The 21,663-nt window shown below is 44.6% G+C and overlaps 1 protein-coding gene across 4 annotated transcripts in view; it reads right to left on the bottom strand.

Moving 5' to 3' along the window:
• mib2 (MIB E3 ubiquitin protein ligase 2) overlaps positions 1-21,663 on the bottom strand; it is a 298,873-nt gene that overhangs the window by 183,984 nt on the left and 93,226 nt on the right. For all 4 annotated transcript variants that reach the window (XM_072477842.1, XM_072477843.1, XM_072477841.1 and 1 more), the window contains exon 2: positions 11,824-12,157. In XM_072477842.1, the coding sequence (XP_072333943.1) occupies positions 11,824-12,046 (223 nt within the window). In that variant the 5' untranslated portion in view covers positions 12,047-12,157. The remainder of the gene's footprint in view (positions 1-11,823; positions 12,158-21,663) is intronic.

Raw genomic sequence — 21,663 nt, forward strand, 5'->3', positions numbered from 1 at the left:
AGCACGGTGGCACAGTGGTTAGCACCGTGCAGAGTCTACACCTTCTCCCCGTGTCTGTGTGGGTTTCTTCCGGGTGCTCCGGTTTCCTCCCACAGTCCAAAGATGTGAAGGTTAGGTGGATTGGCCATGATAAAGTGCCCTGTCATTAGGTGGGGTGAGGGCAGCACGGTGGCACAGTGGTTAGCATTGCTGCCTACGGCGCTGAGGACCTGGGTTCGAATCCCGGCCCTGGATCCTGAGAACAGGGATTGTCTGTGAAGAGTTTGCACATTCTCCCACTGTGTGCACGGGTTTCACCCCCACAACCCAAAGATGTGCAGGTTAAGTGGATTGGCCACGTTAAATTACCCCTTAACTGGATTGGGTAAAAAAAAAAGGTTAGGTGGAGTTACTGGGATAGGGTGGAGGTGTGGGCTTAGGTGGGGTGCTGTTTCCAAGAGCCGGTGCAGACTCAATGGGCCGAATGGCCTCCTTCTGCACTGTAAATTCTATGATTCTACTGCCTCTTGGCGCCGAGTACCCGGGTTCGATCCCGTACCCGGGTCACTGTCCACGTGGTGTCTGCACTTTCTCCAGGTATCTGCGTGGGTCTCACCCCACAATCCAAACATGTGCAGGGTAGGTGGATTGGTCACACTAATTTTCACAGTAATTTCATTGCAGTTTTAATGCAAGGCTACTTGTGACAATAAGAAAGAAAATTGTCCCTTAATTGGAAAAAAAATACAATAGCAGATGAAATATTTTACAACCCCCATCAGCTTTTTCTGTTAAGTTCCCTTCAAATGCCTAAAACAGTGATTATGCAGTTTTAAAGTACATTCGTTGTGAGTCACCTTTGCCTGTAAATCTGTGCCAGGCCCACAGAGTATATATTTATTTTTCGAAGTTCTGTTTATATTTTATTGCTCAATGCACTTTTCCATCTAAATGTTGTAACTGACATTTAACTCAGAAACATTCTTACACTGTTCTTCAGAAAATGCTATTTGCTCACACGCGCACACAAACAGGATGGGGCTGTTATTTGTGTGATAAAACCAAATACTCTGCTCTTGGAAAATAGCCAAACTGGAGGTGCACGACCAGATGCAGTGAATTAGCGCTTGTGTGCTAGTGTCCTGTACAGTTCTGAGGAGGGCAAGCATTATCATAGAATTTACAGTGCAGAAGGAGGCCATTCGGTCCATCGAGTCTGCACCGGCTCGTGGAAAGAGCACCCTACCGAAGGTCAACACCTCCACCCTATCCCCATAACCCAGTAACCCCACCCAACACTAAGGGCAATTTTGGACACTAAGGGCAATTTATCATGGCCAATCCACCAAAACTGCACATCTTTGGACTGTGGGAGGAAACCGGAGCACCCAGAGGAAACCCACGCACACACATGGGGAGAACGTGCAGACTCCGCACAGACAGTGACCCAAGCCGGAATCGAACCTGGGACCCTGGAGCTGTGAAGCAATTGTGCTATCCACAATGCTACTGTGCTGCCCCAAGTAATCACTTCCCAAAACAAATGCTGAACCATACATAGAACATAGAACTGTACAGCACAGTACAGGCCCTTCAGCCCACGATGTTGTGTCGAACTGGTCTGAAACTAAGATCAAATCAACCTACTCCCAATCATTCTGGTGCACTCCATATGCCTATCCAATAACCACTTGAAAGTTCTTAAAGTGTCCGACTCCACTACAATAGATGGGAGTGCGTTCCACGCCCCAAACACTCTGAGTAAAGAACCTACCTCTGACATCCCTCCTATATCTTCCACCATGAACCTTATAGTTATGTCCCCTTGTAACAGCTACATCCACCCGAGGAAAAAGTCGCTGATCGTCCACTCTATCTATCCCTCTCATCATCTTATACACCTCAATTAAGTCACCACTCATCCTCCTTCGCTCCAAAGAGAAAAGCCCTAGCTCCTTCAACCTTTCCTCATAAGACCCACCCACCAATCCAGGCAGCATGCTGGTAAATCTCCTTTGCACCCTTTCCAATGCGTAGAGTTGCTGTATTTAAAATCTTGATTTAAATATTAATTTAAATGTCACATGCATACATACACAGAAGCTCGAGTAAATAGCACAGGATCTCTGCACAAGTCAGGCCCCATTACCAGGAATTAAAGCATTCAATGTCCAAATCTCTGTTATTAGGATTTATGAATTTGATTCCTCATTTACATTTTAATTAAATTGTAAATTGCCTGAATTATTCGAAAATATACCACCGAGCTCAGGCTGGCCTCTCGGGCACATTTGCCAATCTGAGCAAAAATGTTTAAGTGACGATCTTTGATTTTAAATAGCGGAAAAAAGTTGGCTTATAAAAAGGTGAGTTCCGCCAACTTTCCAGTGTTTCGAAATGCTGGTTATGAACTGATATCATGCGTTGCCCATTGTGGGTTGCATGTTCCAATTCTGGACATGTAGACAAGGAGGTCTGTAGCCACAGAAAAAAATCCAATGACAGCGGTGTGTTTATGATTAGAGACAAGAACGTTTGTTACTGTCAGACTGAATCCAGCAATCTGGAAATTAATATGTGCTCCATTTAATCATCATCAGACATCTATAGTAGAGGTCTCCTGAAATATAGTCATACAGCCAAGCTCATTTTATGGAGATCGGTCTTTGACACAGTGGAAGACTAACTATAATCTAGCATGTTCACAAGCGTGGCAAAACAGCAAGGAGGTACATTTCAGCAAACAAAACAATTGAAAAGAAAAAAAAATGAAAATCGCTTATTGTCACGAGTAGGCTTCAATGAAGTTACTGTGAAAAGCCCCTAGTCGCCACATTCCGGCGCCTGTTCGGGGAGGCTGGTACGGGAATCGAACCGTGCTGCTGGCCTGCCTTGGTCTGCTTTAAAAGCCAGCAATTTAGCCCAGTAAGCTAAACCAGCCCCTCTTTATGCATAACTGCGCCTCTGCCGTTCCCGCCGGCACGGTACTCCATCAGCCCCGTGGTGGTGGCGGCCCTGAGAGTCTGGGGGCAATGGAGGAGACAGGTGGGCGCATCGGTCTGTTCCCCAATCTGTAATAATCACCGGTTTGCCCCGGGAAGTATGGATGGGGGGTTCTGGATATGGCGGAGAGCAAGGATTGAGTGGATGGGGGATATGTTTATAGAGGGGAGCTTTCCGAGTATGAGGGCGCTGGAGGAGAAGTTTGGGTTGGCGAGGGGAAACAAATTCAGGTATTTACAGGTGCGGGACTTCCTACGTAAACAGATGTCAACCTTCCCGCTCCTACCGCTAAGGGGGATTCAGGACAGGGTAGTTTCCAGAGGGTGGGTAGGAGAAGGGAGCGTCTCGGACATTTACAAGGAACTTCTGGGGTCAGAGGAGACGCAGACCAGGGAGCTGAAGCGCAAGTGGGAGGAGGAGCTGGGAGGAGAGATAGAGGATGGTCTGTGGGCGGACGCGTTGAGTTAGAGTCAACGCGTCCACAACATGTGCCAGGCTCAGCCTGGTACAATTCAAGGTTGTTCACCAGGCTCACATGACAGTGGCCTGGATGAGCAGATTCTTTGGGGTGGAGGACAGGTACGAAAAATGTGCGGGAGGCCCAGCAAACCATGTCCACGCGTTCTGGCCATGTCCGAAGCTTAGGGGATTCTGGCAGGGGTTTGCGGATGTCGTGTCCACGGTGTTAAAAACAAGGGTGGCACCGAGTCCAGAGGTGGCGATTTTCAGGGTGTCGGAAGACCCGGGAATCCAGGAGGAGAAAGAGGCAGACGTTCTGGCCTTTGCTTCCCTGGTAGCCCGGAGACGGATACTATTAGCTTGGAGGGACTCAAAGCCCCCGAAGTCAGAGACCTGGCTATCGGACACGGCTAGCTTTCTCTGTTTGGAGAAAATCAAGTTTGCCTTGAGAGGGTCATAGTTAGGGTTCGCCCGGAGGTGGCAACCGTTCATGGACTTCTTCGCGGAAAATTAATCGTCAGCTGAAGGGGGGGGGTTAGTTTAGCTTACAGTAGGGGGTTAATAAAGGTGGGACCTGTAAGGGAGGGAGACCACTTTTGCACTATGTTTATAGTTTCATGTACATTGTTTATATTGTTATTGTTATAATACCAAAAATATCTCAATAAAATGTTTATTTAAAAAAAACAATGCTGCACAGCAAAATCTAATCACCGGGTGAGTTCCTGGCCCTGGGGGGGGTACTCCGATGTGACTTGAAGAACGTTGCAGCATGCAGGAGATTCCTCAAGAGGGTTGGAAGAGAAACCTGCCACAGAGGAGAATCCTTCCAGCAAAACCACTGTTTACTCTGGTGACTGTGCACCTCTACAAACCCAATGTTACTGTAATTGTTGTGCTCACCTTCCTCGCCAGATACGTCAACAAGGTTGTGAACTGCATTGCGGTCAAGGACACCTTTGGAATTTGAACCGACAAACAGCAGGTCACAGAGGAATTCTCCCTCTGTGTACCCGAACAGGCAACGGAATGTGGCAACTAGGGGCTTTTCACAGTAACTTCATTGCAGTGTTAATGTAAGGCTACTTGTGACAATAATAAAGATTATTATTATATGTGCTGTGCGCTTCACTGATTATAGCTTCTTGGAGCTGGGCTGTAGTTAGCAGTACAAGGACCAGGGGACACAGATTTAAAATTTTGAGCAAGAGATGTAGGGTGCGAGAGTAGAAGAAACATTTTTACGCAGCGAGTGGCAATGGGTTGGATCTTGCTGCCCATGAAGGTGGTGGAAGTAGAAACAATGAACTCAAAAGAAAATTGGATGAGCACCCTTGGAAATAAACTTACAGGCTAAGGGGATATCGTGTGGAATGGGACTGATTTGCTGCTTCAGAGAGAGCTGGGACAAATGGTACACCTTCTATGTCACCAGGCTTTAGAAAGCTACTAAGCAGAGCCACCAGGCTGCCCTGATAATCCTTTATCAAAAAATTATGCGTCACACTAAACCAGTCATTTTCCGAAGTATAACTCCAACCTTTTTACAAAATTAATCCCAATACTCATTAAACTCTTTAATACTCATTTGGAATCCTTTCAACTTCATTTCACAGTATAAACCTCTCACCTGTCTTTCTGATGGAGTTGACTTTGCAGCATATCTCAAAACTAGAACTCCAAAATCCTGTCCCTCCCTCCTTCACACTGAATCCACTTTTTAAAAAAATATATTTTTATTAGGGTATTTGCAATTTTTATAATAATAACAATAACGACATAAACATGGCACAATAAACATTTCCACCCCCATCACAATCTTTACACACCCCAACTATAAAACAGTCTGGCCCTTCCCCCCCCCCCTTTTTGGAATTCTGCTTCTGCTGACATTTTCATTTTCCCGGCTGCTACCTCCGGGTGAACCCCAGCATTGACCTTCTTAAGGCGAACTTTATTTTCTTGAGACTGAGAAACCCAGCCATGTCACTAACCCAGGTCTCTACACTCGGGGGCTTTGAGTCCCTGCACATTAATAAGATTTGTCTCCGGGCTACCAGGGAGGCAACGGCCAGGACGTCAGCCTTTCACCCCCTGAACTCCCGGCTCTTCCGACACTCCAAAGTCGCTACCTCCGGACTCGGCACCACCCGTGTTTTTAGCACCGTGGACATCGCCTTAGTGAAACCCTGCCAAAACCCTCTAAGCTCCGGGCATGCCCAAAATATGTGGACTTGATTTGCTGGACTTCCCGCGCACCTGTCCTCTACCAAAAACTTGCTCATCCGGGCCACCCTCATGTGTGCCTGGTGGACTACCTTGAATTCTATCAGGCCAAGCCTGGCACATGATGAGGATGTGTTAATCCTGCTAAGGGCATCCGCCCACAGGCCGGCCTCCATCTCTCCCCCAGACCGTCTTCCCACTTGTCCTTTAGTTCCTCCACCGGAGTTTCCTCTGATTCCATAAGTTCATGGTAAATATCTGATACCTTCCCCTCTCCCACCCATGTCCTGGAGACTACTCCGTTCTGTATCCCCCATGGCGGCAGCAGTGGGAAGGCCGGAACCTGCCTTCTCAAAAAGTCTCGTACCTGCAGATACCTAAATCCAATCTCTGGTGGCAATTCAAATTTATCCTCCAAGGCTTTCAAGCTGGGGAAGCTCCCGTCTATAAAGAGACCCCCCATCCTCCTAATTCCTGCCCTCTGCCATCGCCAGAACCCACCATCCAGCCTACCCCAGTACAAACTGATGATTATTATAAATCGGGGTCCAAACCGATGCTCCCTCCACTCTCTTATATCTCTTCCACTGCCCCCAGATTCTCAGAGCCGCCACCACCACCGGACTTGTGGAGTATCTGGCCGGCGAGAACAGGAGAGGTGCCATTATCAGTGCTCTCAAACTTGTGTCTTTACATGACACCGCCTCCATTCGCTCCCGTACCGACCCCTCCCCCACTACCCACTTCCTAATCATGGCTATATTTGCCACCCAGATGTAATCACAAAAGTTCGGCAGCGTCAACCCACCCTCCCCCCGACTGCGCTCCAGCAACACTTTCTTCACTCGCAGGGTTTTATCGCCCGCACAAAGCCCGAAATAACCTGATTCACCTGTTTGAAAAAGGCCCTCGGGATGAAGATGGGGAGGCACTGAAAGACAAACAGAAATCTGGGGAGGACCGTCATTTTCACGGTCTGTACCCACCCCGCCAGTGATGGCAGGAGCATGTCCCATCTCTTAAAGTCCTCTTTGATTTGTTCTACGAGCAAGGATAGGTTGAACTTGTGCAGTGCCTCCCATTCCAGAGCCACCTGGATTCCCAAATATCGAAAGCTCCTTCCTACCATTCTAAACGGCAGCTCTACCAGTCTCTTCTCCTGCCCTCTCACCTGGATCAAAAACATTTTGCTTTTCCCCATGTTCAATTTATACCCTGAAAAATTACCTAATACCTCTAAGATCCGCATAACTTCCCCCATCTCCTCCAATGGGTCTGAGATATTCAAGAGCAACACATCTGCGTAAAGCGAAACACAGTGCTACACCCCACCGAACCAGCCATTTACAGTACCTAGAGGCACTTAACGCCATGGCCAGTGGCTCTATGGCCAGACTAAACAGTACATAGAACATACAGCGCAGAAGGAGACCATTCGGCCCATCAAGTCTGCACCGACCCACTTAGGCCCTCACTTCCATCCTATCCCCGTAACCCAATAACCCCTCCTAACCTTTTTGGTCACTAAGGGCAATTTATCATGGCCAATCCACCTAACCTGCATGTCTTTGGACTGTGGCAGGAAACCGGAGCACCCAGAGGAAACCCACGCAGACACGGAGAACGTGCAGACTCCGCACAGACAGCGACCCAGCAGGGAATCCAACCTGGGACCCTGGCGCTGTGAAGCCACAGTGCTATCCACTTGTGCTACCGTGCTGCGGGGAGAGAGGACACCCTTGCCTCATCCCTCGGTGTAGTTTAAAATAACCCGACCTCAACCGGGTCGTACGCACACTACTGAATCCACTTTTAATCAGGAAATATTGCTCTGAGACTTCACCACATCATCCAATTTGCACAAAGTACTTATCCAAATCTCTCTTGAATTTGCTGGTACACTCAACCTCCACAAGTGGTTCATTCCATGCATTCACTTTAATTCACATACATCTTTTAATTAAATCTAAATGATAATTTTACCCTTCCTCAAAGTTAAATACTGTGCCCTTTGTTAATTTCCGATCATGATTGCTTTAGGGAAATGCTCCATCAACGTTTTGAACATTGTTTCCGCGGGAGGATTTTTTTTCTGGAAGTCTCTGGCATTAACTTAGAGTAGGAAACCTTAAGAAATGGGTAAATCTGTACGGTTCTCTTGATTCTACTGAATGGAACTATATGACATTACTAGAAAGTGCAGTATCAGCCACACTTGGTGGGTAGCACCCTCACCTTAGTCAGAAGGCTATAAGCTCAGGATCCATTCTGGGGACTTGAACACAAAAGTGTAACATTCTAATGCTGTGTTGCACGTCCTGAGACAATGTCTTATGTGATGAGAGGTCTGCTCTCTCAGGTGGATATAAAAGATCCCATGGTACTTCCAATTATGGAGGATTGCTATGCACAAAGTTAACTACTGCATTTCCTACAATACAACTCCAAAAAGTACTTTGCTGGCTGCAGAGGCACTTTGGGACATCTTGAGGCTGTGAAAGGTACCACATAAACCTTTAGAAAGATCTTGCAACGATCGTTTGCCAAGTTGGTTAAATCTTTTCCCTTGCTACCTCTAAGATTGGCAATATGTTCTGAAATATAAACATTTTAAAAGATACTTCACATGGCTACTCATGGAGTAGGGTGTGACTGTAAGGATCAAAGTATCCAGTCAATTTCCATCTTCAGGGGCAGCACGGTGGCGCAGTGGATAACATTGCTGCCTCATGGCGCTGAGGTCCCAGGTTCGATCCCGACCCTGGGTCACTGTCCGTGTAGTGTTTGCACATTATCCCAGTGTTTGCGTGGGTTTCACCCCCACAACCCAAAGATGTGCAGGTTAGGTGGACTGGCCACACTAAATTGTCCCTTAATTAGAAAAAAAAATAATTGGGTACTCTCAATTTATAAAATAATAAAATTTCCATCTTCAGAAATACTAATTGTCCCAGAAACCTAGACAGTATAACCCAGTTAAGAAGATTACGTTCATTCGCTTCTGTAGCAAACCAAATAGCTGTTTTCTGATCTGTTTTCCAGAGCATTTTGCTTATTACATCAGTGTTGTCTTCTTGTTCTTCAGGCCTACAAGCTACTTCAAGGTAAATGTTAGAGTCAATATTCCATTCAAGACAGCCGCTCCTCCTACTCTTGCAATCTTGGTTCCATTTTAGATCTGTTTTGAGCACCATTGACACATTGGTTAATGCAGGGTTAATGCAGTTTTTCTTAAGGACAGCTCATTCGGTCAGAATAAAATGGCAGCACAAAGGAGACACATCTTCAGGTGAACCTGAGCCCACAAACTAAGATATCCCATCATCATTGACAAGGCCTTGTTTTATTTTGCTTCTTTGGTGCTTTGATCAACATTCAAACTATATAGATGGCTTCATCAAAGGAGTATGTATATTCCTCAGATCAAAACCATTTTCTGTGAATTTATATGACATCTCTTTTACTTATCATTAAACTGCGCATCCTACCTTTCTCTTTCTCACTCCCTTGCTTTGCTTTTTTTCCTCCCACCTTCATTTATAAAAAAAAAACATTCTCAATTACACTTAATTTTCTCTTCAGCATCTTTATTCCCCCTCCTGCAATTCCATCCTAGTCTCATTTTGCATTCTTAAAGATGTTTGATATTGTTCTTGTACCATTGGTTCTCAATGCATAGATCTTATAGTCATGATGTGGAGATACCGGCATTGGATTGGGATGAGCACAGTAAGAAGTCTTACACCACCAGGTTAAAGTCCAACTGGTTTGTTTCGAATCGCTAACTTTCGGAGCGCTGCTCCTTCCTCAGGTGAATCCAGGTGATTCACCTGGGGAAGGAGCTGTGTTCCAAAAGCTAGTGATGCAAATCAAACCTGTTGGACTTTAACCAGGTGTTGGAAGACTTCTTACTAGATCTTATAGAGCTTTGCACATGAACAATGGAAGAGAGCACATCCTGAGTGGGACACAGCCAGAGTGTGGGTATCGGGAATTTGGAGCAGAGTGGGAATTGGGTGCAGGGGGAAAGAGGTGCTTGTTCACTTTCTAACCTATTCACTCTTCAGAGTGGTCTTGTCCTGCTGCAGCAGTAGAGGCTACAAGGGAGAGAGCTGATTGGTAAGTCGTGCTTACAGTCGGTTTAGTATTCGCTTATAGCTTGTATGGTCTTTTCGTGGTTTATAGATTTTATCTGAGATAGTGGATGTGTTGGCCGTATTTTTCCAAAAATCCTTGGGATTCTGGAAAAGTACCAGAGGATTGGAAAACTGCCAATGTGACACCCCTGTTCAAAAAGGGAGGGAGGCAAAAAGCGGACAACTATAGGCTGATTAGCCCCACATCTATTTTTGGAAAAATGCTGCAATCAATTATTAAGGAATAGCAGCGCATTTGGAAAATTATAATCTAATCAAGCAGAGTCAACATAGCTTCATAAAAGGGAAATAGTGTCTGACCAATTTATTCAAGTATTTCTAGGAAGTTTCAATCAGAATGGTTAGAGGGGAACCAGTAGATGTGATGTGTAGATGTATTACGACTTCCAGACATCATTCGGCAAGGTACCTCACAAAAGGTTAAGTCATAAGATAAGAGCCCACGGTGTTGGAGGTAGTATATTGACATGGAGAGAGAATTGGCGTATGGACTGGAAACAGTAGGTGGGGGTAAGGGTTTGTTCAGGTTGCTGGGACTGTAATTGTTTACAATTTATATTTGGAAGGAAGGAAGCAATGTACTGTGGCCAAATTTTCAGATGACACAAAAATAGGTGGAAAGGCAAGTTGTGAGAGGGATACAGACAGACTGCAAAGAGATGTTGATAGATTAAGCAGCCGAAAAGAGTATGATGTTGGAAAATGTGAAGTTGTTCATTTTGGAAGGGAGAACAAAGAACAGAGTATGATTTAAATGAACGGAAACCTGTAACACAAAGGAACTTGGGAATATTTGAGCACCAAACACAGAAAGCTAGGACACAGGTGCAGCTTTTATCACCTTTCAGATGACTTGTGCTGTTAATAAGGCGACGTGAACTTTAACTTTGCAATGCTCAGTAAGCTTAAAACGCCACAACCAGCAATTTTAGTCAACTTCACATCTAAAAGAATTTTGAAATGACATGGTAACCCTCTTTGACCTCAATGTGCAGATACATTACTTTATATTTTATGTCCATCAATGTGAGGGATGCTCTTCTCCACCTCAGGCAATCACACCAAAACGTTTCACTTCTCTTCATGGCATCTCTTGAATGTACAGAGTTTACAATAATCTTACTCCAATTCTAATTCAAATTCATCAAATTGCTAGGTTTAGATTATCTTTGTTGATCAATTAAAACTTTTGTTTATGGGATTGTGCTACACTCAAAGTGCAACTGTATTACACACCGATAGGGCAGCATGGTGGCACAGTGGTTGGCACTACTGTCTCATGGCTCCGAGGACCCGGGTTCGATCCCGACCCTGGGTCACTGTCTGTGAGGAGTTTGCATATTCTCCGTGTCTGCGGACCTCACTCCCACAACCCAAAGATGTGCAAGGTAGGTGGATTGGCCATGTTAAATTGCCACTAATTGGATTAAAAAGAATTAGACACTTAAAATTTTTTTTTTTTTTTTTTTAAATTACCACTGTCTCTCCTTATATATCCGTGAAAATGTTTTAACACCACTAACGTGCTTAAGTTCCTGTATTTCTGTTGTCAATGGTCACTTACACAGGCGGTGATCGAGTACAGCCTGGGTTTGAAGCATGGCAAACTATGTAATTTTAACAAGAGATAAGGCTAATTAATTCTCTGTTCATTAAAAATTAACATTTATTAATTAATCACTCAAATAGAGCTGACTGTAATGAAGGATATGTCATAGCTTATGTTTACAAACTCTGAAGATGTGCATTTTCATACTTTCAGAAATACAAAATTTGTGCAATCCCTTTTATCAGCAATTTGGCAGGACATCTCGTTACATAGAGCAGGTCAATACTTTGTCTCTCGCATCCCGCAATAAATGCACTTCCTTAAAGCTGCTATTCTCGGATGTATGAACTGAAAGGTGATTGGAGAAAAGAGGGGACACGAAAGATGGAGAGTTGAATATTATGTCAAAGAGACGCTGACATCCAAACACGTGAAGAACTGTTAACTTACCAATCTGCGCATTGTCATAGAGAAGCAGGTCATAAGCTCCTTGATAACCCGTTCGATAGTTTGTCCTGGTACCACAGTCCCACTGGACCACCACAGTTTTATCTGGTGTTGTGGTGCTGCCTTGGCGACCAATCTCAACCACAGTACCGACGTGTCCTTCCCCATCATCCTGGTTCCCCCATTTCCAGTCCACGCCACGTACAATACGCATTCCCACTTCCATGGCTGTAAGTCGGTGGCTAGTGCTTTTTCAGTCCGTCAAAAAAAATAAATGCAATGCCGTCTATTGTAATGACAAAAGATGCCTCAAAGAAACCCCAGGCTCCTAGGACACCTGAGAAAGGAAAGAAAACACAGCCGTCAATTAAATATTCTTCAAACAAGAATAAATGTATTGAGTTCTAGATGTATATTCTCGTTGCTGCAAACTGTAAATCATGACAATTTACACAGTCTCTAATGAACCGCATAGGATTTAAATATATGTTTGCATAAATACTACATTTTCACAGAAAATACAATATTAGAAAGTGTTTTTCATCTTTCCTCAAAGCTTGAAAGATCCAAGAATCCTCTGCAAATTGGAAGGGAAGAATGAAGGAATGCTTCACAAACACTACTTCAATCATTGCTGTAGGACCATAAAGAGTAAAATACCTGCTCTAACCTACGTGTTGGTTCTTAAATTAAATGGTCAAGTCAGTTCAAAGGAGCCCTTTAGATATGACTGTGGTAAGTTAGTGGTACTTACCTTGTAACTATTTAACACAAAACTGCAAACGGTAGAACGGTGTGTTATAAAGTGGAACCACCATTATTCACCAAAATGGAGGGATCCTTGCTTGATGATCAGTGGGATTTGAGATCAAAGGTTGCCCATTGATTTTCTTATACATTTAATGCAGCAACACTCCGGACAAAGTAATAAAAGTAGAAAGGTAATATATTGTTGTTTTATTTACCCAAAAAGGTTTGTGTAATGCCAAAAAAAACTATAATTAAGGCAATGTTGTCACTCAACTTTGGTGCTGTGATGATGCAGGCAGCTAACAGCAGGACATGTAACAGACATTCCATTATTGTCAATTCAGGGCAAAGGTCTTTGCAACTTCAACAATTTAACTCTCAGCAGCTATGGGGCAAATTGGAAGTAGCCATCACTCACACAGCAAGCTTCTAATCTCAGAAGAGATATCATGGGAACTTCCTCACTGGGAGGAATGGCAATGCATTCACTCCTTGTAAATCAGGGCTATTCCCAGCAGTCAGTTACAGGACAATATTGACGGAGATATGGAAACAGTTTGTCTGCCATCTTCGCAACAAAGAGATTTGGATTTATGCAGCGATTTTCACGTCCACCCGCTGTCTCAAAGCACTTCACAGCCAAAGAATGACTTTTGAAGTATAGTCACTTTTGTAGTGCAGGAAACACCAGCCAATTTGTGCACAGAAAGTGTCCATAAACAGCAATGTGATAACGACTACAATCCGTACTTACGATGTTGAATGTGCAAGGGGACAATTTGACATTAACAAGGGAAGAGAAAAATATTACTGAAAAACATATGAAAGTAAATAGCAATTACCAACTTCACGAGATACTCCAAATGAAAGCTAAACCTCATCTCAATTTGCATGCAGATAATTTCCAACTCTATTTTTCATTTTCACTAGCACATGAAACAATTCCTGATCACATCACCATGAAAATGAGTTCCTGGAACTGGAAGAACGAGAGTGAAGTATGTTAGCTATGATGCAGAAACAAGGTATTCCAACTAATGCATTAATGTAAAGCAAACATTATGAACACATAATTTTGGCCATTCTTTCCTTAATACCATGCATATGACTGACTTACCCAAAAAGTTCCAAAGATTTGCTGCCTATTCCTTCTACTCAAAACATGACTTCAGCATATCCATTTTGAGAGTGCATAGACTGTCATAACAGCCATGGCCGATGCTCTCTACTTTTCCCACTCATTCCAGAGGGCTGAACCCATGGACAACTACTTCAAGGCAAAATCTACTGCACAAAGCTCACATCATAAATAAATTGCATTCTGCATTAAAGTTTATAATGGAAACAATATTCCCTCGAGCGTGCAGAAGAAAAATTACGCACTTAAGGATAAACTTTATGGCATTCATCCTCATTAGCTGAATATAGAGTCAGGAGACCCAAGCCCACATTAAAAGGGCCAAATCGTAGCTCAAGAGCATTGGCGTTCCTCCTTTGAGTTCCTTGCCTACGACCCACATGTAGGGCGCTATTCGCCCAAAAGGGAACAAAGTCCCTTGTGAGCGCGTTTAACTCGCGTTGAATAAGGGGCCTGAATGGGGAACGTGCAGCCGAGGCCGCACATAGCCCCATTTTTTACAGCTGCACTCACCGGGACTCCCTATTGTAGCAAGATCAAGATGCCATTTAAAAATGGCACCCGATCTCACAGGCCCCTGAAACGATCCCTGACCTTCCCCAACCCACAGCTCGAATGCCCGAAGGGCGGTTCCCCGGACCCCTTCTGCACCCCCACTGCCCACCCCCTCCCCCACATCAGTCAAACACAACTCGATCACGTGCGTAAAAACTGCCAGCTTGGCAGTGCCAACTTGGCACCCTGGCCGTTCCCATGCCAGCTAGCAGTGCCACTTTGGCAGTACCAGGGTGGCACCGACAAGGTGTAGGCTGGCACTGCCAGGGTATCCAGGTGGCACCAGTAATGTCAGGGCACCGCCCTGCTCAAAGGGCATGCAGCTGGGGGCTTCTGAACCCCTGAGAGACACCCACAAATGCCGTACCGTCTTATCCCTGTTTGTGGAGACCAGTGCTGAACGGCGCTCGCCCGAGTTCTCTGAGGCGAAGGGGTTGAATCCCAAAGCCTCAAGTACCTCGGGAATCTGCACATTAGAGCAAGGCTTACTGCCTCGCTTTAATATGCAGATTTTCCAATAAATGATCCCGCCCATTTACATTGGAACATCTCACAAGATCGTGCTGGATTTCACGAGGTGTGACAAACCTGGTAGATCTGGGGAGCGGGGTCTCCTGGCTTTCATCGGCCACATTGTGCCGCGGTGAGTTGCTTTTCAGGTGCAGCATGGCCATTGGATCGCGCCCGTAGAGTCCAAACATAATTACTCACATCACTTTGCGAACATTTAATAAACGATGTGTAGACTAGCATGTCCAAGCACAGAGCACCAATACGAGGAGGCTGATTTGACTGACAATAACAAAGGACGAAAAATCCAAATGATGAATTGTCAGCAACCTAAAACATTTACTCTATTTCCCTCCCCACAAATGCTGCTTAACCTGTCGAATACTTACATCATTTTCTGTTTATTCCAGATTTCCAGGTATGCAGTATTCTGCCTCTGACCAACAATAAATTAGGTGTACATTAGGTTTTGACAAGTGTGTCAAATACTCAATGCTGGAGAGCTGAATCATGGACAAGTGAGGGCAGGAGTCAGGAAACAAATTCTCCCTCACACAGTGAATCCATTAACCCATACAGAGGCAATTATGACAAAACCAATACTAATCCTACCACCTGACTGAATAGTGTGCATGGATGTAGAATGACAGGAAATGAGTGAAAAGTGTAATTATCAGTTGAAATAAACTTGCAGAGTAAGCCTAGGAACCACAGAAATAAAAGAAAAATATTTAAAAAGCAAGCAACTTTGGAACTGAAACATAGCCAGAATTGTGTGCCAATATTTAAATGCATTGAGGCCCTTAATCAATGTGCAGGCAAGGAAATTCTTACATCTCGAGCAAATCAGCAGAGTGGAGGCCAGTTGCTGTCTACATCATAGGTTGCTGTCATCAGGGCTCCAATTATATCTCTAACATAGCAAAACATTCCAATGAGGCAGGATTCGGCAGCTGGTTCACTGCAGATGACCAGCGGCAGCAATGAATAACAGCAGAATGTGCTGGAAAAAGCCCTGCAGGTCTGGCAGCGTCTGTGGCGAGGGAAATAGGAAAAATGCAGAGTCCAATGTGGAAGAAGTTCTGTTTTTCCTGCACTGTTTTCATTTCAGATCTCCAGCATTTTGTTTTTATTTTAAGGCAGTATTAAAGAGATGGCTCTAGATGGCAGCAGGAATGGGGCAGCACGGTAGCATTGTGGATAGCACAATTGCTTCACAGCTCCAGGGTCCCAGGTTCGATTCCCGGCTTGGGTCACTGTCTGTGCGGAGTCTGCACATCCTCCCCGTGTGTGCGTGGGTTTCCTCCGGGTGCTCCGGTTTCCTCCCACAGTTCAAAGATGTGCAGGTTAGGTGGATTGGTCATGCTAAATTGCCCTTAGTGTCCAAAATTGCCCTTAGTGTTGGGTCGGGTTACTGGGTTATGGGGATAGAGTGGAGGTGTGGGCTTGGGTAGAGGCAGACTCGATGGGCGGAATGGCCTCCTTCTGCACTGTAAATTCTATGATTAAGGAGTTTCAAATGAGAATTCCCGCCCACAGGCAGCATGGTGGCTGAACCGTCGGAATGATGGGAAGTTGCAAAGCGGCCCACGACAGCAAAATAAAAGTAACTTAAGCCTTGAGGAAAGACAACACTTTACACGTCATCAACAGCACACTATTGCTTCGAAGCATATTTACCACACAGCAGACCAGAAACAGTCCAAAATATGCCACACAATATCGATAGAATAAAATGAAGGGCTAATTGGCAAAATGTATTGTCTCTGTTCACTTCCTACTCTCATTCATAAAATCATCCACAACCAGAAAGCAAAATTGTCACTTCCCGATATTTAATTGACAAATTAGTGATAAAACACAATACTGATACTGTGGAGGGGTTCCAGAAGGTTTATTTTTACGATAAGAATGTGATTTGCGCAGGATGGCATAAACAGCAGCCAAAAGATTGAATTTCTGTGCAAGTTCAAACACAATTTCAATCTGGAGATACTGGCTGGAAATTATTTTGAGCAAAGTTAACAAACATGTGATGCACTCATATCAAAACCCCCCCCCCCCAGTTACTTGAAATGTGCTTAGACTTGCATTTGATATGAACAAGTGTTTTTACAATAAGCATCATTAACACTGTTTGCATAACATTCACCACTTACAATAATTTCAAGGTTTAAACAGGGAGATTAAGGTATGTTTATTTACTACACCAAGGGCAGTTGGTGTTTGGTGTTTCGCTATTATAAAGCATCCTGGTTTTCGCCTGCACCCTCCATGGACATTATTGACATAAATTATAAATTAGTTATTACAAAACCTGCAAAATCGGGTATTTTCCTGGAGATTTTAATTCTAATTCAACCATTTTTAAATCCACATGGTAACAAATCCAGTAAAGGCAGTACAAATCATTTACGCAGCAATTGGTGCTCGGTAATAACATTTAAAAATAGTATTCAAGAGTACTTAAAATGCCGACCTTATTCCGGCAAAATTATTTGGTAAAGATTTGGCCAGCATTTACCTTCAGGCCTTTTATTTGGGTTTTAGGAAATTACATCCCTTGGTTTGTAAGGACATTTTTAAACTGTACTAGAAAGTGGCAAACTACCAATTAGGCTCACATTCTTTAAGGAAGTAACAGTTAATAATTAAATATTTGCTCAGAAGACTTTTTTAGGGCATGACAAAAATGAATCATTTTTTTAATGATCTGGTCACTGCCAATGCTGCAAAATTAGAGATTCTGAACATGCAGATAGCCCATAAAAGCTTCCAAACTCTAGTATTCACCTGTTTGGGAATAATAATCTGTGAATAAAATGTCAGTATCTTTTGCTGTGAGTTCACTGCATCATAAATTACAGTCCAAAGATGTGCAGGTTAGGTGGATTGGCCATGCTAAATTGCCCTTAGTGTCTAAAATTGCCCTTAGTGTTGGGTGGGGTTACTGGGTTATGGGGATAGGGTGGAGGTGTTGACTTTGGGTAGGGTGCTCTTTCCAAGAGCCGGTGCAGACTCGATGGGCCGAATGGCCTCCTTCTGCACTGTAAATTCTATGATAATTAGATAGACAATGGAAGCAGGTGAGCCACAGAGCAATGGAGAAACATCAGGACACTGGGATCTGGTTTGGTCTAGCAAAGAGATAGCACAAACATAATGGGCCAAATAGCAACTCACCAAGCCTCTTTCAGCAGCACCACAAAACCCGCAATCTACACCACCTAGAAAGACAAGAGGTGGTGTGCGGGAGCATCACCAAGTTCCACTTCAAGTCACCCACTACCCTGACTTTGCTGCCACTGGGCCAAAATCCGAGAGCCCCCTCACTAACAGCAATGCTGGCCTTGCCAGCAGCTCTCCTCTCCCAATAACAAGTATTAAAAATGGCATCGGCAGTGTGAACTGCCGCTGTGTAAAATGTTTTGGTTCTATCAGGCATTGCTTTTGAGGTATAAAAGGAACAATTTAAATGCGCACAGTGCCTTTGATGGCAAGATTATGGAGGATATGAAATTTTTTTAAATTAAGGTATGGCTCAGCCAGGAAGCAATGTAGGTCAGCGGGCATAGTGGAATGGGACGCGGTGCAAAGTAACACACAGTAGCAGAATTTTGGATGACGTCAAGTTTACAGAGAGTAGATTGTAGGAGACCAGCTGGAAGTGCATTGGAAAGAATGAGTGTTTCAGCAGCAGACGAGCCAAGATGGGGGAAAGTCGGGTGATGCTATACAGATGAAAATAGGCAATTTGGGGGTTGCCAATATATGGTTGGAAGTTCATCCCAGAGCCAAATATGACAACAATATTACGGATTGACTGGTTTGGTCATAAAATTGCCTAAGAGGGGTGGAATCGGTAGTTAGAGAACAGAGTTTGCAAAGAGGACCAAAAACAATGGTTTCAGTCTTTATAATATTCAATTGGAGAAATTTCTGCTCACCCAGTACTGGAATTCCAAATTCCAAAGAAAAGTCATATTTAACTCGGTTATCCTCTCCACGGACACTGCCAAGTCTGATTTCCCAGCATTTGATTTTACGGCAAAAGTTTGTACTTTTAAGAAAAGTGTTAACTGGACTGTCAAATATTACAAGGGGAAAAAGTAACCTGCAACTCTCTCTGACAGAAGAATGGTTATCTGGAAATTCAATGTGACTTTTAATCATACTGCAAGGGATGGAACTCTCCCAAGAGATAGTACTTTACAATGTGATTGAAATAGAGAACTGGAGGCCATGGAAATCAGTTTAACACAGACCTTGGCCGTCATCCGCATGCACTCCAGTGCAAAAGCTGACCAGTACTCTTGATCTAAGCTCAGCAGTAGAGTGAGTGCCTGGGTGAGTTACAGAAGGGAAGTTGTATTAGGCCTGTGCAGCTGCAACATCACAAGCAAAGTAAACAATTAAGATCGGGCTGTTCAGCTCATTCCACTAATCCGCACAATGATAGATTCAGAAGCTTGGATCGACTTTACTGACACAACCGGGGAGAATTTCAACCCGAATCAATGGCCAATGGTTTTAGCTCTCAGAGTTGCAGCAGCTGCCTTCAACAGATCTTCCAAGGTTGGCCAAATTACATATGCAAAGTAAGCGCTCATCCTGTACTGGGCCTGCCGCCAGGAGCTTGTCGAGGGAGCAGTTGGACTTCCCATGAAGCAGCAGCAGCAGCTCTTACAAGGTTGCAGTTACCATGAAAGGAGAAGGCAGTATTTGTGAACATAAATCAGAAACCTGCTAAGGAATCGTGTTCAAATAATAAGGCAGAAGTACAAAGAGTACTGCTGTTCGATAAAACAGCTTTTAAAATTTATTCCTGGGATTATGGGCCTCTCTGACAAGGTTATTTGCCCATCCCTAATTGCCTTGAGCAGATGGTGATGAGCTGCCTTCTTGAACTGCTGCAACATGGGCACACCCACAGTGCCTATAGGGAGGGAGTCCCTGCATTTTTGATCCGGTGACTGTGAAGGAACAATGATATAGTTTCAAGTCAGGATGGCATGTTGAAGCGGAACTTGTAAATGGTGGTTCTTTCATACTGCCACTTTTTTCCAGGCAGACGGGCTCTTTACACACAGCAAGCCACAGTATGCGAGGATAGGTGAAAGGTTACCTGTAGTTGCAGGACCCAAGTAAATTTGAACAGGCCACTTGACTATTTACAGACAACAAAACCATAGGCAAAGTGAGAAAGAGTAAAGCTGAGGCCCCTTCAAAGAAAAGATGCCACCAGTCCTGACCTATTTTTCTAACCACTCCCAGACTTACTCAGTATCACCCAGGCATGTCTTGCAGCACGACTTGACAATATAACCTGTTTGAAAAGTCTTTCAGCAAGCATTCCTTTTCGGGTTCTACAGAAACCAATCAGTTGCAGATTTCAATGCCACACAAGACACTGGGATTTCAAAGTACTCGCTACCTTTCACAAGATGCAGATTGGATAACAATAATCTTTATTGCTTACAATCATAGAATCTACAATGCAGAAGGAGGTCATTCAGCCCATTGCGTCTACAACGGCCCTTGGAAAGAGTACCCTACTTAAGCCCACACCTTCACCATATCCCTGTAACTCAGTAACCCCACCAAACCTTTTTGACACTGTGGGGTAATTTAGCATGGCCAATCCACCTAACCTGCACATCTTTGGACTGTGGGAGGAAACCCACGCAGGGAATGTGCAGACTCCGCACAGACAGCGACCCAAGCCGGGAATCGAACCCGGGGCCCCGGAGCCACGCAGCAACAGCACTGTGCCACCCATCTTTGGGCACGGGGGTGGGGGGGGGGGGTGTAATTTAGCATGGTCAATCCAACACACCTTTAGACTGCGGGAGGAAACTGGAGCACCCAGAGGAAATTGATGCAGACACGGGGAGAGAGTGCAAACTCCACACAATCACCCAAGACCTGAATTGAACCCTAATCCCTGGCGCTGCGAGGCATGTGAAATCATGTCACCCTGTGGCGGAATTCGAACCATGGGGCTGTGGATCACCAGTCCAGTGACAATACCACAAGGCCACTGCCTCATGTCACTGCCAGATCTGATTGTGATATTACATTAACACTGCAAGTTACTGTGAAAATCCCCTAGTCGCCACATTCCGCCACCTGTTCAGGTACACTGAGGGAGAATTCAGAATGGCCAATTTACCTAACAGCACGTCTTTCTGGACTTGTGGGAGGAAACCGGAGCACCTGGAGGAAACCCACGCAGACACACGGAGAACGTACAGACTCTGCCCCGACAGTGATGCAAGCCAGGAATCGAACCTGGGGTCCTGGTGCTGTGAAGCAACAGTGCTGACCACTGTTACCATGCCGCCCCAGCCCAGGACATTTAGTGATTTTGAATTGAGTGCATCAAGTGAACCACTGAGAAATGACATCAGAAACAAGTGGAGAATTGCATTAAAGAGCAAGAACTGGGTGGATGACGCAGCCCACACCTCTCTTGCTCTGTCAAACCCAGAGACCAAAACTACTTGACCTGCAGAGAAAAGGGATACTGTTATCAGAGCAAGATTTTACACATTAGAGAATGAGAGGGAAAGTCTGGCAGAAACGGTATTCAGACACACGACTGCCCTCATGGAATTGAAGCACAGCACTTGTGACAGAGGTCCCAAGATAAGCCGGGTGAATATGCACATCATTGCTTCAGAAACATGGGACTCCAAAGACACTTTCTTGCCTGGTTTAACCCAAGAGGTAACACAGTGGTTAGTACTGCTGCCTCGCAGCGCCAGGGACCCAGCTTTGATTCTGACCTTGGATGTCTGTCTGTGTGAAGTTTGCATGTTCATATTCTTTTGGAGGGTTGGTGCAGACTGATGGGCTGAATGGCTTCCTTCTGCACTGTGCGGATTCTA

The sequence above is a fragment of the Scyliorhinus torazame genome, chromosome 16 (assembly GCF_047496885.1).
Source record: "Scyliorhinus torazame isolate Kashiwa2021f chromosome 16, sScyTor2.1, whole genome shotgun sequence".
Classification (NCBI taxonomy): domain Eukaryota; kingdom Metazoa; phylum Chordata; class Chondrichthyes; order Carcharhiniformes; family Scyliorhinidae; genus Scyliorhinus; species Scyliorhinus torazame.